Genomic DNA, 13,741 nt, shown 5'->3' with positions numbered 1-13,741 from the left:
AGAAAGCAGTTAAAGTAGTGTCTGGCATATAATAAGTGCTTAAAAAGTGTTAACTATTATTATATTAATAGATTTATCAATAAAAAACAAAATTTAAATAACACCGATTCCAAATCTCATTATAAAAATTTAAAAATGGAACATCTAGGGGCTGGCCTGGTGGCACAGCGGTTAAGTGCGCGCGCTCCGCTTCGGCGGCCCAGGTTCGCAGGTTCAGATCCTGGGCGCGACCTGACACACTGCTTGTCAAGCCATGCTGTGGCAGCGTCCCATATAAAGTAGAGGAAGATGGGCATGGATGTTAGCCCAGGGCCATTCTTCCTCAGCAAAAAAGAGGAGGATTGGCATTGGATGTTAACTCAGGGCTGATCTTCCTCACACACACACAAAAAAGGGAACATCTATAATTTTTTAGAGCTTTCATAATTTCTTGACCAACTTCCATTAACGATATTCTAAAGAGTATATCTCCAAAATTATTTTTCTTTTTTTAGATACCATAATTAAAGTAATATTTGCCTATTTTTGTTTTTTATTGATATCAAAATAGTTTATAACATTGTGAAATTTTAGTTGTACATTAGTGTTTGTCAGTCACCATATAAATGTGTCCCTTCACCCCATTGAGCCACCCCCCAACCCCTTTCCCCTTGGTAGCCACCAAACTGTGATCTCTGTTCGTGTGTTAGTTTATCTTCCACATATGAGTGAAATCATGCGATGTTTGTCTTTCTCTGTCTGGCTTATTTCGCTTAACATAATACCCTCCAGGTCCCTCCATGTTGTTGCAAATGGGACGATTTTGTCTTTTTTATGGCTGAGTAGTATTCCATTGTATATATGTACCACATCTTCTTGATCCAGTCGTCAGTCGAGGGACACTTAGGTTGCTTCCACTTCTTGGCTATAGTGAATAATGCTGCAGTGAACATAGGGGTGCATAAGCCTCTTTGGATTGTTGATTTCAGGTTCGTTGGATAGATTCCCAGTAGTGGGATAGCTGGATCATAGGGGACCTCTGTTTTTAATTCTTTGAGGAATCTCCATATCGTTTTCCATAGATGCTGCACCAGTTTGCATTCCCACCAGCTGTGAATGAGGCTTCCCTTTTCTCCACAACCTCTCCAACATTTGTTATTTTTTGTCTTGGTGTTTATAGCCATTCTAAGGGGTGTAAGGTGATATCTTAGTGTAGTTTTGATTTGCATTTCCCTGATGATTAGTGATGTTGAACATCTTTTCATGTGCCTATTGGCCATCTGTATATCTTCTTTGGAAAAATGTCTGTTCATATCCTCTGCCCATTTTTTGATTGGGTTGTTTGTTTTTTTGTTGTTCAGTTGTATGGGTTCTTTATATAGTATGGAGATTAACCCCTTGTTGGATATATGATTTGCAAATATTTTCTCCCAGCTGTTGGGTTGTTTTTTCATTTTGATCCGGTTTCATTTGCCTTGCAGAAGCTATTTAGTCCGTTGAAGTCCCACTTGTTTATTTTTTCTTTTGTTTCCCTTGTCCGAGTAGACATGGAATTTGAAAAGATCCCTCTATGACTGATGTCAAAGAGTGTACTGCCTATGTTTTCTTCTGGAGTTTTACAGTTTCAGGTCTTACCTTCAAGTCTTTAATCCACTTTGAGTTAATTTTTGTGTATGGTGAAAGACAATGGTCTACTTTAATTCTTTTGCATGTGGCTGTCCAGTTTTCCCAGCACCATTTATTGAAGAGACTTTCCTGTCTCCATTGTATGTTCTTAGCTGCATTGTCGAAGATTAGCTGCCCGTAGATGTGTGGTTTTGTTTCTGGGCTTTCAGTTCTGTCCCATTGATCTGTGTGTCTGTTTTTGTACCAGTACCATGCTGCTTTGATTACTCTAGCTTTGTAGTATATTTTTAAGTCAGGGATTGTGATGCCTCCAGCTTCATTCTTTTTTCTCAGGATTGCCTTAGCTATTTGGGGTCATTTCTTGCCCCATATAAATTTTAGGATTCTTTGCTCTATTTCCATCAAGAATGTCTTGGGATTCTGATTGAGATTGCATTGAATCTGTAGATTACTTTAGGTAGTATGGACATTTTAACTATGTTTATTCTTCCAATCCATGTGCATGGGATATCTTTCCATTTCTTTATGTCATCATTGATTTCTTTCAGTAATGTCTTATAGTTTTCATTGTATACATCTTTCACCTCCTTGGTTAAATTTATTCCTAGATATTTTATTCTTTTTGTTGTGATTGTAAATGGGATTGTATTGTGGAGTTCTCTTTCTGTTAAGTTTGTCGGTAGAGTATAGAAATACAACTGATTTTTGTAAGTTGATTTTGTACCCTGCAACTTGCTGTAGTTGTTGATTATTTCTGATAGTTTTCTGATGGATTCTTTAGGGTTTTCTATATATAAAATCATGTCGTCTGGAAACAGTGAGAGTTTCACTTCTTCATTGCCTATTTGGAATCCTTTTATTCCTTTTTCTTGACTAATTGCTCTGGCAAAAACCTCCAGTACCATGTTGAATATGAGTGGCAAGAGTGGGCACCCTTGTCCTGTTCCTGTTCTCAGAGGGATGGGTTTCACTTTTTCCCCGTTGAGTATGATGTTGGCTGTGGGTTTGTCGAATATGGCCATTATTATGTTGAGGTACTTTCCTTCTATACCCATTTTATTGAGAGCTTTTATCATAATTGGATATTGGATCTTGTCAAATGCTTTCTCCGCGCCTATTGAGATGATCATGTGGTTTTTATTCCTCATTTTGTTAATGTGTCTATCACACTGATTGATTTGTGGATGTTGAACCATCCCCGTGTCCCTGGCATGAATCCCACTTGATCATGGTGTATGATCTTTTTAACTTATTGCTGTATTTGGTTTGCCAATATTTTGTTGAGTATTTTTGCATCTGTGTTCGTCAATGATGTTGGCCTGTAATTTTCCTTCTTTGTATTGTCCTTGTCTGGCTTTGATATCAAGGTGATGTTGGCCTGGTAGAATGTGTTAGGAAGTGTTCCATGTTCCTCTATTTTTTGGAATAGTTTGAGAAGAATAGGTATTAAATCTTCTTTGAATATTTGGTAAAATTCTCCAGAGAAGCCATCTGGTCCTGGACTTTTATTTTTGGGGAGATTTTTGATTACTGTTTCAATCTCTTTACTTGTGATTGGTCTATTCAGATTCTCTATGTCTTCTTGATTCAGTCTTGGGAAGTTGTATGAGTCTAAGAATTTATCCATTTTTTATAGACTGTCCAATTTGTTGGCATATAGTTTTTCATAGTATTCTCTTATAATCTTTTGTATTTCTGCAGTATCTGTTGTAATTTCTCCTCTTTCATTTCTAATTTTATTTATTTGAGCCTTCTCTCTTTTATTCTTAGTGAGTCTGGCTAAGGGTTTGTCAATTTTGTTTATCTTCTCAAAGAACCAGCTCTTTCTTCCATTGATCCTTTCTATTGTTTTTTGGGTTTCTATTTCATTTATTTCTGCTCTAACTTTTATTATTTCCCTCCTTCTGCTGACTTTGGGCTTTATTTGTTCTTCTTTTTCTAATTCTGCTAGGTGTAGTTTAAGGTTGCTTATTTGGGCTTTTTCCTGTTTGTTAAGGTGGGCCTGTATTGCTATGAGTTTCCCTCTCAGGACTGCTTTTGCTGCATCCCATATGAGTTGGGACGGTGTATTTTTATTTTCATTTGTCTCCAGATATTTTTGATTTCTCCTTTAATTTCTTCAGTGATCCATTGGTTGTTCAGTAGCATGTTGTTTAGTCTCCACATCTTTGTCACTTTCCCAGTTTTTTTCTTGTAGGTGATTTATAGTTTCATAGCATTATGGTTGGAAAAGATGCTTGTTATGATTTAAATCTTCTTAAGTTTATCAAGGCTTGCCTTGTTTCCCAACATATAGCCTATCCTTGAGAATGTTCCATGCGTGCTTAAGAAGAATGTGTAATCTGCTGTGTTTGGATGGAGTGCTCCCTCTATATCTATTAAGTCCATCTTGTCTAGTTTCTTGTTTAAGTCCACTATTTCCTTATTGACTTTCTGTCTGTATGATCTATCCATTGATGTAAGTGGGGTGTTAAGATCCCCTACTATTATTGTGTTGTTGTTAATATCTCCTTTTAGGTTTGTTAATAGTTGCTTTATATACTTTGGTGCTCCTGTGTTGGGTACATATATATTTATAAGTGATACATCTTCTTGGATACGTCTCCCTTTTATCATTATATATTGCCCCTCTTTGTCTCTCATTACCTGTTTTATCTTGAAGTCTACTTTGTCTGATATAAGTATGGCAACACCTGCTCTCTTTTGTTTGCCATTAGCTTGGAGTATTGTCTTCCATCCTTTCACTCTGAGCCTGTGTTTGTCTTTAGAGCAGAAATGTGTTTCCTGGAGGCAGCATATTGTTGGATCTTGTTTTTTAATCCATCCCGCCACTCTGTGTCGGGATGGCTTGGAGAATTCAAGCCATTTACATTTAGAGTGATTATTGTTATATGAGGGCTTAATGTTGCTATTTTATCACTCATTTTCCAGTTCTTTTGCATTTCTTTTGTTTCTCATCCTGTGTCTTTAGACTACCAATTCAGTTTGGTAGTTCTGTATGATGGTTTTCTTAGTTTTCTCTTTGTTTATCGTATGTGTCTCTGTTCTGATTATTTGTTTAGTGGTTACCATGAGGTTTGTATAAAAAATCTCATAGATGAGATAGTCCATTTTCTGATGGCCTCTTATTTCCTTAGACTAAGTCGATTCCATCCCATTCCTCTTCCCCTTCTAAGTTATTATTGTCACAACTTATACTATCTTGTGTTGTGAGTTTGTGTTTAAAGTGATGAGGTTATATTTATTTTTGGTGTTTTCCTTCTCTTAATCTTTGATGTTATAATTAAGTGTTTGCTAACCTATTCTGATAGACAGCTGCAATTTTTCTGATTTTGTCTACCTATTTTTCTACTTGCTCAAAGCTTTGTATCCCCTTTCTTCAGGCATGGGGCCTTCTTGAGCATGTGTTGTAGTGGAGGTCTTGTGGCAATGAACTCCCTTAGCTTTTGTTTATCTGGGATAGTTGTTACTTCTCTGTCATATCTGAAGGATATTTTCACTGGATAGATTATTCTTGGCTGAAAGTTTTTGTCTTTCAGAATTTTGAATATATCATTCCACTTTCTCCTAGCTTGTAAAGTTTCTGCCAAGAAATGGGCTGAGAGCCTGATAGGAATTCCTTTGTAAATTAATTTATTTTTGTCTTGCTGCCCATAATGTTTTTCTTTATCATTTACTTTTGCTAGCTTTACTACTATATGCCTTGGAGAGAGTCCTTTCATGTTGATATATTTAGGAGATCTATTTTTTTTTTTTTTTAAAGATTTTATTTATTTTATTTTTTCCCCCCAAAGCCCCAGTAGATAGTCGTATGTCATAGCTGCACATCCTTCTAGTTGCTGTATGTGGGACTCGGCCTCAGGATGGAGGGAGAAGTGGTGCCTCGATGCGCACCCGGGATCCGAACCCGGGCCACCAGCATTGCAGCGCGCGCACTTAACCACCAAGCCACAGGGCCGGCCCAGGAGATCTACTGACTTGATTCACTTGTATTTCCAGCTCCTTCCCCAGGTTTGGGAAGTTCTCAGCTATTATTTCTTTGAAAAAGCTCGCTGCTCCTTTCTCCTTCTCTTCTCCTTCTGGAATACCTATAATCCTTATGTTGCATTTCCTAATTGAGTCATATATTTCTTGGAAAATTTCTTCATTTCTTTTTAGTCTTAGTTCTCTCTCCTCCTCCATTTGGAACATTTCTGCATTCCTATCCTCAATATTGCTAATTCTTTCCTCCATATTGTCAGCTCTGTTCTTTAAAGTGTCCAGATTTTTCTTTATCTCCTCCATTGTGTTTTTCATCTCCAACATTTCTGATTGGTTTTTCTTTATCGTTTCAATCTCTTTTGTGAAGAAGTTCCCGATTTCATTGAATTGTCTATTTTCTTGTAATTCGTTGAGCTTTTTTATGATAGCTATTTTGAATTCTCTGTCGTTTAGGTTATAAATTTCTATGCCTTCAGGATTGGTTTCTGGGTGCTTGTCATTTTCCTTCTGGTCTGGATATTTAATATATTTTTGCATACTGCTTGAGGACATGGGCTTATTTTTCCTCATTCTGAAAGTATCTGGCCGCAGCTTCTACCTGCCACCACTGCATGGGGGTCAAGAGCTGTGTATTCTGAGCCCACTGCAATCCATGGGCCCTCTGGCCAACTGGCTGTGCTGGTGCTCTGGGCAGGAGGAGGGGTTCTTTCTTTCACCTACTCGATCCTGGGGTCTTCTCGCTCTTCCCTTGCTATCTGCTCTCCTGGGGTGCTAGCTTGATGAAGACACCCCCGCAATAGTTCAGTCCCCTCCATATTGGAATTTCCCACAAGCTGTGAGAGAACTTGGAGAGCAACAGTTTTCCCACAGAGGGCCGCCCTGCCCCCCTCTGAGAGTTGCACAGTCCCAATCCCAGGATTGCTGTCATTGAGGAAGGAGAGGAGTTCTCCCTACCTCCTTCCACTTCCTCCAGGGGTTCCAGCAGCTCCACCGTCAGATGTAGTGCTGTGTGGGTCTCTCAGATGTCTTTTGTGTTGTGTGAATGTCTTCTGTTGGTATTTGAATTTCCTTTTTGTTGTATCTTAGGGGGGAGAGAGTTTAAGGGGGAAAGCTCACTCCACCATGATGCTGATGTGACTCTGTATCTCCAAAATTTTAATTTTCTAGATATTTGTTTGAAAATGTTATTACTTTTAGGTAATTATAGTTGCATAATACCTACATATTTTAGATATCACTGGGGGTCAATTTAATGAAAAGATAAATATTAACTAATCAAATAATAAATTTCAATGAGTATTTCATTAATATTAAATTAGAATTTTAGTTATAAAAATCATAAAATTTGGATTTTATATATAAGAGAGTTCCAGATAATAATCTTTTATCTGATTAGTATAAGTACCATAGTTCACAGTAAAAATTCCATGAAAATTATAAAACGAGAACTTTTATTTTACTACCAGAGAGACTCTGTTTAGGTATACTTGAACCTCAATTTAAGTACACACACACACATATTTTATGTTTGTTCTGGGAGAGTTAATGTTTAATAGAACTCTTAAATGACTCCTTAAAAATTTTTAGAGGCTGGTCTGGTGGTGTAGCAGTTAAGTTCCCATGTTCCGCTTTGGCGGCCTGGGGTTCACTGGTTCGGATCCTGGGCACGGACCTACTCACCGCTCATCAAGCCATGCTGAGGCAGTGTCCCACATAGAAGAGCTACAACTCTACAACTATAATACACAACTATTTTCTGGGGCTTTGGGAAGAAAAAAAAGAAAAAGAGGAAGATTGGCAACAGATGTCAGCGCAGGGCCAATCTTCCTCAAAAATAAATTTTTAAACACTCCATCTTATTTAAAAATTTGACTTGCTTCAGAAGTTTTATTTCACTTAAGTACATCTTCATTTAGAATTTCTCCAAATTTGAATATTTTATCATATAAGACGTTATAAAGGAAGGCGATTTTGGTCAAGTATATTAAGGGCAAAGAAACATTCCTGTATGAGGTGGCTGACTGGTGCCTTTTGATTAGTAATTCATTCCTGTCTTTGATGAATCTCAATTCTTAGTAATGAGTTGTCTCTTGGTTAGGTAAATGAGGAGGAGGAAAACCAAGACACAGAAAAAATTTTTAAAGGGAACCGCCCTGGTAAACTCAAACTCAGTTTTGAAGAAATAGAAAGACAAAGGAGAGAAGATGAAAAAAGGAAAGCAGCAGCAGAAGCCAGAAGGAGAAGAGAGGAAGAACAGAAGGCATTTGCTGAAGCAAGGAGAAGCATGGTGAGACAGAACGTGCCCGGAAAAGGCCGCTAGGATTCAGCTTTTTAGCGTATGTTAAGAGCAATCATTAAACTTTGGGGAATACCCCATTATTTCTGGAATTTGTGTCAAGAGGAGGGATGGCAAATAAGTTTTAAAGCCTCCTGTGGTATGACACCAGTCAGTTAAAGGTGTGTGCTTCAGTGTAGTGTTGAGAAGGTTCTGATTAAATTGCTATGCCTGGCACAGAGGATTGAATATTCTCGTCCTTCTCTGGGAAGGCATGTTTTCTCGAACTAAGTATCTGAGCAGGGAGTTTCCCCCTCCCACCTTTCCTTCTCTCCTCTCCACTCTCCTCTCCCTGCCCACATTTCCTCCTTCCTTCCCTCATTCCTTCCTTCCTTTCATTCTTTCTTTCTTTCCAATTTCCATCCTATCTGGTATATATTAAATGACCAAAGCCATTTAATCAGAATTGTTGAACTCTCCAAAATGCTCACCCATCACTTCTGGATGTTGCTACCCAACTTAACTCTGTCACAAAGTTTTATTTCTTATACTATTTTAATGTTTGTAAAATGTAAAGATATCTGACAAACTTCATTTTCAAACAAGTTGACATGTGACTGCTGCATCCCCTTCTTAGACATTCTAATGCATTTCAGTGATATCATCAGCTGGTTTTCTTCCTGTGTCTGGGTGAGCTTCAGACACATATATCCAAGTGTTTATTTGGCTTCATCACCCACCCAGATGCTCAAATCACAAACTTGGGAGCCTTAAACACTTCCACCTTCTCATTCGTTCCAATTATTCACTAAGTCTCATTTATTCTACCTCCTAAATCACTCTAAAAATCTTAGCAGTTTTTCCCCATTTCCCACTGCTACTGTTAATCCAGGTCACTGTTATCCCTTTCCTCTGGCCAACTCCTGATTAACTTGCTTTCTTGCCTATAATCCAGTCCTCCCTGTAAAGCCAAAAGTGATCTTTTTTTTTTTATTAAAAAGTAAATTTGATTATGTTACTATTTTGCTTAAAAATTTTCCACTTCTCTTAAGCAAAAATCCAAAAACTTTTAAAACAAATTTCTTTATAATCTTGCCCTAGGATATTTCTTCAGTTTCATTTCTTGATTCTTCCTTAATCTGCCATCTTTGTTCCAGACATACTAAATTTCTTTCCATTTCTTCAAAATGCTATGCTCTCATCTCTGGACCTTCACAAATGCTGTATGAAATGTGTCCCTCTCTCCTTTCCCTGTGCTCTGCTGTCTCCTATTCATATATTCCATTTCCTCTGGGAAGACTTTCCTGATAACACAAGTTCCAAAGAGGTGTTCCTTCTATGTATTCTTATAGCATTTAGTACTCCCCAGTGTAACACTAATGCTATATTGTTGTTGCTTATGGCTGTCTTTCTTACTCAATGAGGCTGAGACTGTTTGTTCAGCAAGCACGTGGCACAATGCATTCTAGCATAATAAACTTCCTATAAATATGTGTGGAATAAGTAATATTAAAACTATGTGTATTATTAGGTAATCTCTGGTTATAAATGGTTTCTAAAAACCCTATAAAAATTGTGAAAACACTAAATTTTTGGAGAATAAGCAGGTTCAGAAGTGGTAGATGAGAAGTAGCTGTGAAGATCAGGAGATCTGGCCATGGGGGCAGATTTTTGGGCCCAAACTGCCTTTTTACCATGATTCACTAGTAGAAAAACTGCAGGAAAGGAAAACTGCATTAAACCAAAACACTAATTTCCTAGAGACATTTCTGTATCAGGAAAGAGAAACTTTTTCTTTCATTTGTTGTTTTCTTATCCAGGGCCAAGTATTCTAATTTCATATTATAGCTCAGTAACTTTTATATTAATAAAAAAATTCCAGGCACTCTTTGGATTGTAAGACCATATAAACATTGTTTCTGAGTTGAACTGGTTCTGTGGTAAAGCCTTCATATATAAAACTTGGAACAAATAAATAACTACCCTTTGCCTCTCTGTTTCTCCTACGTCCGTTTCAGGAAGAGGGTCACAATTCAGGCCTGAGGTTTATGTACATACTTTCAGGCGAGAGGAAAACAGAATTAGATAACTGCTTTTCATGGTAAAATTTATTCCAAGTCAGCGATTTAAAAGCGAAGTTTCTATTTGCGATTTAGAGACTGCCTACGTATAGAAGGAATGATAATATAATAATAAAACTGCCATTTGGGAGCGTACCATGCTGTCAGGCACACTGCTAAGTGCTCGCAAACTTTATTTAACTCTCATGACAACTCTACTAAAGTTGTCACAGATAAGGAAACTCAGACTTGGAGAAGCTGGGTAACTTGTCCAAGGTCACAACTAAATGGCAGTTAGACATGTAATTCATAAAATTACTAAAATTACTAAATCATTATTTATAATTTTACTAGAAAGACTTTTGAAGTTTTGAATCCCACCTTTGTCACTAGTATTTGTGTTGACTTTGGACAAGTTACTTTTCTTTGCCTCATTTTCCTCATCTATAAAATGAGGATATATTAATAATAGGGTTACAGGATTAAATAAGTCAATACATGTAAAGTGCTTAGAATTGTACCTGGAAGCTCTAAGTATTAACTATTATTATTTATTTTTAATTATCCTGACAGTAAATAAATCAGTATAATAAAAGCATGGCACTAAGAGTGATTTTTGCCTGATTATGAAGGGATCATGATGGGTTATCTAATTCATTCAGACAAAATCATGATTTAACTGAAATGCTCTATTTTAATTGTCAGAATGGAGATTCATTTTAATCTAATTAAAAAGTGTTCTCAATATTAGGAAATCTTAATGTCTAATTCTAATTACTCATAGTATAAAGTCACAGTATTTCTTTGTGTTCATTGGAACGGAGAACAGATGGTCGCCATTTCTCTGTAACCACAAAATACCTTAATCTTATATTTTCTAATAACTCTTCCCTTGTTTATTGTTTTATACTTTAGAATTTAGGTCTCCTGGTTTTTAATTCAATGTGAAACTTTTCTACCCAAGTAATCACAGTTTCTACAAGACATTCCCTTTTTAGTATGGGTAATTCTGGCAAGAGTGATAAAAGAATTATTTTAAATAGGTAGTAGATGATGACTCCCCAGAGATGTATAAAACAATCTCTCAAGAATCTCTTACACCTGGAAAACTGGAAATTAATTTTGAAGAATTATTAAAACAAAAAATGGAAGAAGAAAAACGACGAACAGAGGAGGAACGGAAGCATAAGCTAGAGATGGAAAAACAGGAATTTGAACAACTGAGACAAGAAATGGGAGAGGTAAGATTTTAAGAAATATCCCTTTATATTCCACATATATTTATTAACCTAAGTATTTTACATGTATTACCTTACAATAACTTTCTAAGTATTATTATTCACATAAAGGATACTCAACATACTCCTATGACGCACTTGGTACAAGTTTAAGCATAGTTATGTGCACTTTCTAGCCTGCTATAACTCTACTCCTTCCTTGCTAGTTTAAAAAATATGTAAGATTGCAAGCGACTGAGATACTACTATATTACCTTAAGTAGATATTTCTTCTATATACCTCACATTTGTGTGTGTTTACATTCAGAACTGTTGTTCTAGAGTACTTAATATACCCATTTATACTTATTTTCCTTGAAACAAACAATTAACCTGATAAATTTAACCCAAATAAGATAAAACTAAAGGAGTGCCATGGATAGTAATAGGAACAGCAGTTTGGCAAGTCTTTGAATCAATTTATTTTACTAAATTATTCTCAGATATAATTTTGATGCTGTTAAATATTTTAGTATGAGTTCTCTAGTATTGAAATGAATTAAATACACATACACACACATAAATACAGACTGTATAGGGCCAGCTTCATGGACATACAACTTTTGCCCTCACAAGATCCCATGCTCAGGCTGCGCTTAGGGTTTAATGCTGAGGTTGCCATTTTGAAATTTTTAATAATTTTATCTTTAAATTGTGTGTTGTAAGTGAAAGCTGATTGGACAATGGAGCATGCACTAGAGTCTTGGAGCCTTGGCTCACCTCCTGCTGTCTCCCTGCTTCCCCATGGTGGGTTCTCAGCAATCCTTTTCTACCTGCTGATGTCCCAAGGCCCTGTCTAACCTTCTTCCCGCCCTTGGACGCTGCTGCCCTCTATCTGGATGGCCAACCAGTTGTGTAGGCAGGAGAGGGGAGGGAGAGGGAGGGGACCAGCATCCCACCATCACCCTGGGCCTCTGGCTGGGGCCTGGCAGGAACATAAGCAGGGTGGGGGATCAGCGCACAGTCCTGTGACTTGGGGCCAAGCGAGCAGTGGCTGTTCCAGCTTGGACTGGCAGTGACATGGCATGTTTGACAGGCCACTTGTGGGGGCCTCTCACCAACTCCTGATCTAGGAACTGAGTGGGTTCCTAAGCAGAGGTTACAGTCTCTTAGAAGTTGCCTCTTTTTCATGGGTTGGGGCAGTGGGCCTGTGGGGATATTTACTTCCTTGCCCCAGCTGACCGAGACTGTAAATACTGTATAAATATATAGGTAATAATATCATGAATGTGCTGTAGGAAAATATTTCAAGGTCTGGCCTCAAAAAAAATGTAATAGCATTTATTTTATAAAGGAAGCTGAAAATGAATTGTCTGTCTAGAAAAACTAACCTCTAAATTAGAATATATTTTAGTATACTGTTGAGATGTAATCTAACTAATATATGGCAGTATGTAACTGTCAGACATTCTAGTGCTATTGAGTGACTTACTGCACTATGGGCATTTTCAAGCAAGTAGCACGCCAATCCCAAGATCACCTAGACTCTAGCCAATTAGCTCAGTCATAGATTTGGATAAGAATGATTTGGGAACCATTGTGATATATCATAAATATGTTAATTTCTGGTATTTTAGGAGTTGCCACATAGACCAAAAAGTGGAGGTAGTATAAAGGAATGTTTTCTTTTTTTCCTCTTGGCTGAACCAAGAAATTAAGCCTCATGTCATATCCACTGTGACTCCCCCTCACCTCAATTTTTTGTGTGTGTGTGTGTGGAAGATCAGCCCTGAGCTAACATCCATGCTAATCCTCCTCTTTTTGCTGAGGAAAACGGGCTCTGAGCTAACATCTATTGCCAATCCTCCTCCTTTTTTTTTCCCCCCGAAGCCCCAGTAGATAGTTGTACGTCATAGTTGCACATCCTTCCAGCCGCTGCATGTGGGACGCGGCCTCAGCATGGCCGGAGAAGCGGTGCATCGGTGCGCGCCCGGGATCTGAACCCCGGGCCACCAGTAGTGGAGCGCGCGCACTTAACCGCTAAGCCATAGGGCCGGCCCCTCAATTTTTTTTTCCCTCTGCCTGGAACTCTAGGTCTTCTCCAGGAAAAGTATGGCAGGAATAATTGCAATATTTTACCACTCCATATAGTGAGATTGGGGTTTAGTGTAAGAAGTATACAAAGAACTAGTAATGATAGATTGCGAAAAGGCAAGGGAAAAGGAACCTGAATAAAAAGTATTCAAGATAAAATAGTATAAAGAATAGGAGGCCAATTTTGGTTGACTCCTTTTCTATGTTTCTTGGCAGAATATCAAATTGACATTGCAAGTGATATGTAGCGAAATGTAGGGATTTTACCTGACTATCTGTAGAAATGCTTAATTCAGTTAACTTGAGTAGTAAGAGTGATATTTAATTTTATTAGACTATCATCAAATCAAAGACAGGAGGAATTTTAGAGATACTCTGGCTCTATATAGAGATGAAAAAATCATGTCCAGAAGATTAAGTGACTAGGCAAAAGGCCACACAGTATCAGAGTCAGAACTAGAACTTGTATCTGACTCGTAGCCCAGTGCTCTTTCATTTCTTCACCTTCC

General features: G+C 37.6%; 1 protein-coding gene across 2 annotated transcripts in view; it reads left to right on the top strand.

Annotated features, from left to right (window-relative positions):
• The window catches only part of NEXN (nexilin F-actin binding protein), a 55,784-nt gene that overhangs the window by 34,185 nt on the left and 7,858 nt on the right, over positions 1 to 13,741 (top strand). For both annotated transcript variants that reach the window (XM_014788304.2, XM_087448595.1), the window contains exons 9-10: positions 7,685 to 7,873; positions 10,965 to 11,162. In XM_014788304.2, the coding sequence (XP_014643790.1) occupies positions 7,685 to 7,873; positions 10,965 to 11,162 (387 nt within the window). The remainder of the gene's footprint in view (positions 1 to 7,684; positions 7,874 to 10,964; positions 11,163 to 13,741) is intronic.

The sequence above is a fragment of the Ceratotherium simum genome, chromosome 2, assembly GCF_057802395.1.
Source record: "Ceratotherium simum simum isolate JZ-2026a chromosome 2, ASM5780239v1, whole genome shotgun sequence".
NCBI lineage: Eukaryota > Metazoa > Chordata > Mammalia > Perissodactyla > Rhinocerotidae > Ceratotherium > Ceratotherium simum.
This window is presented reverse-complemented; position numbering and strand designations above follow the sequence as displayed.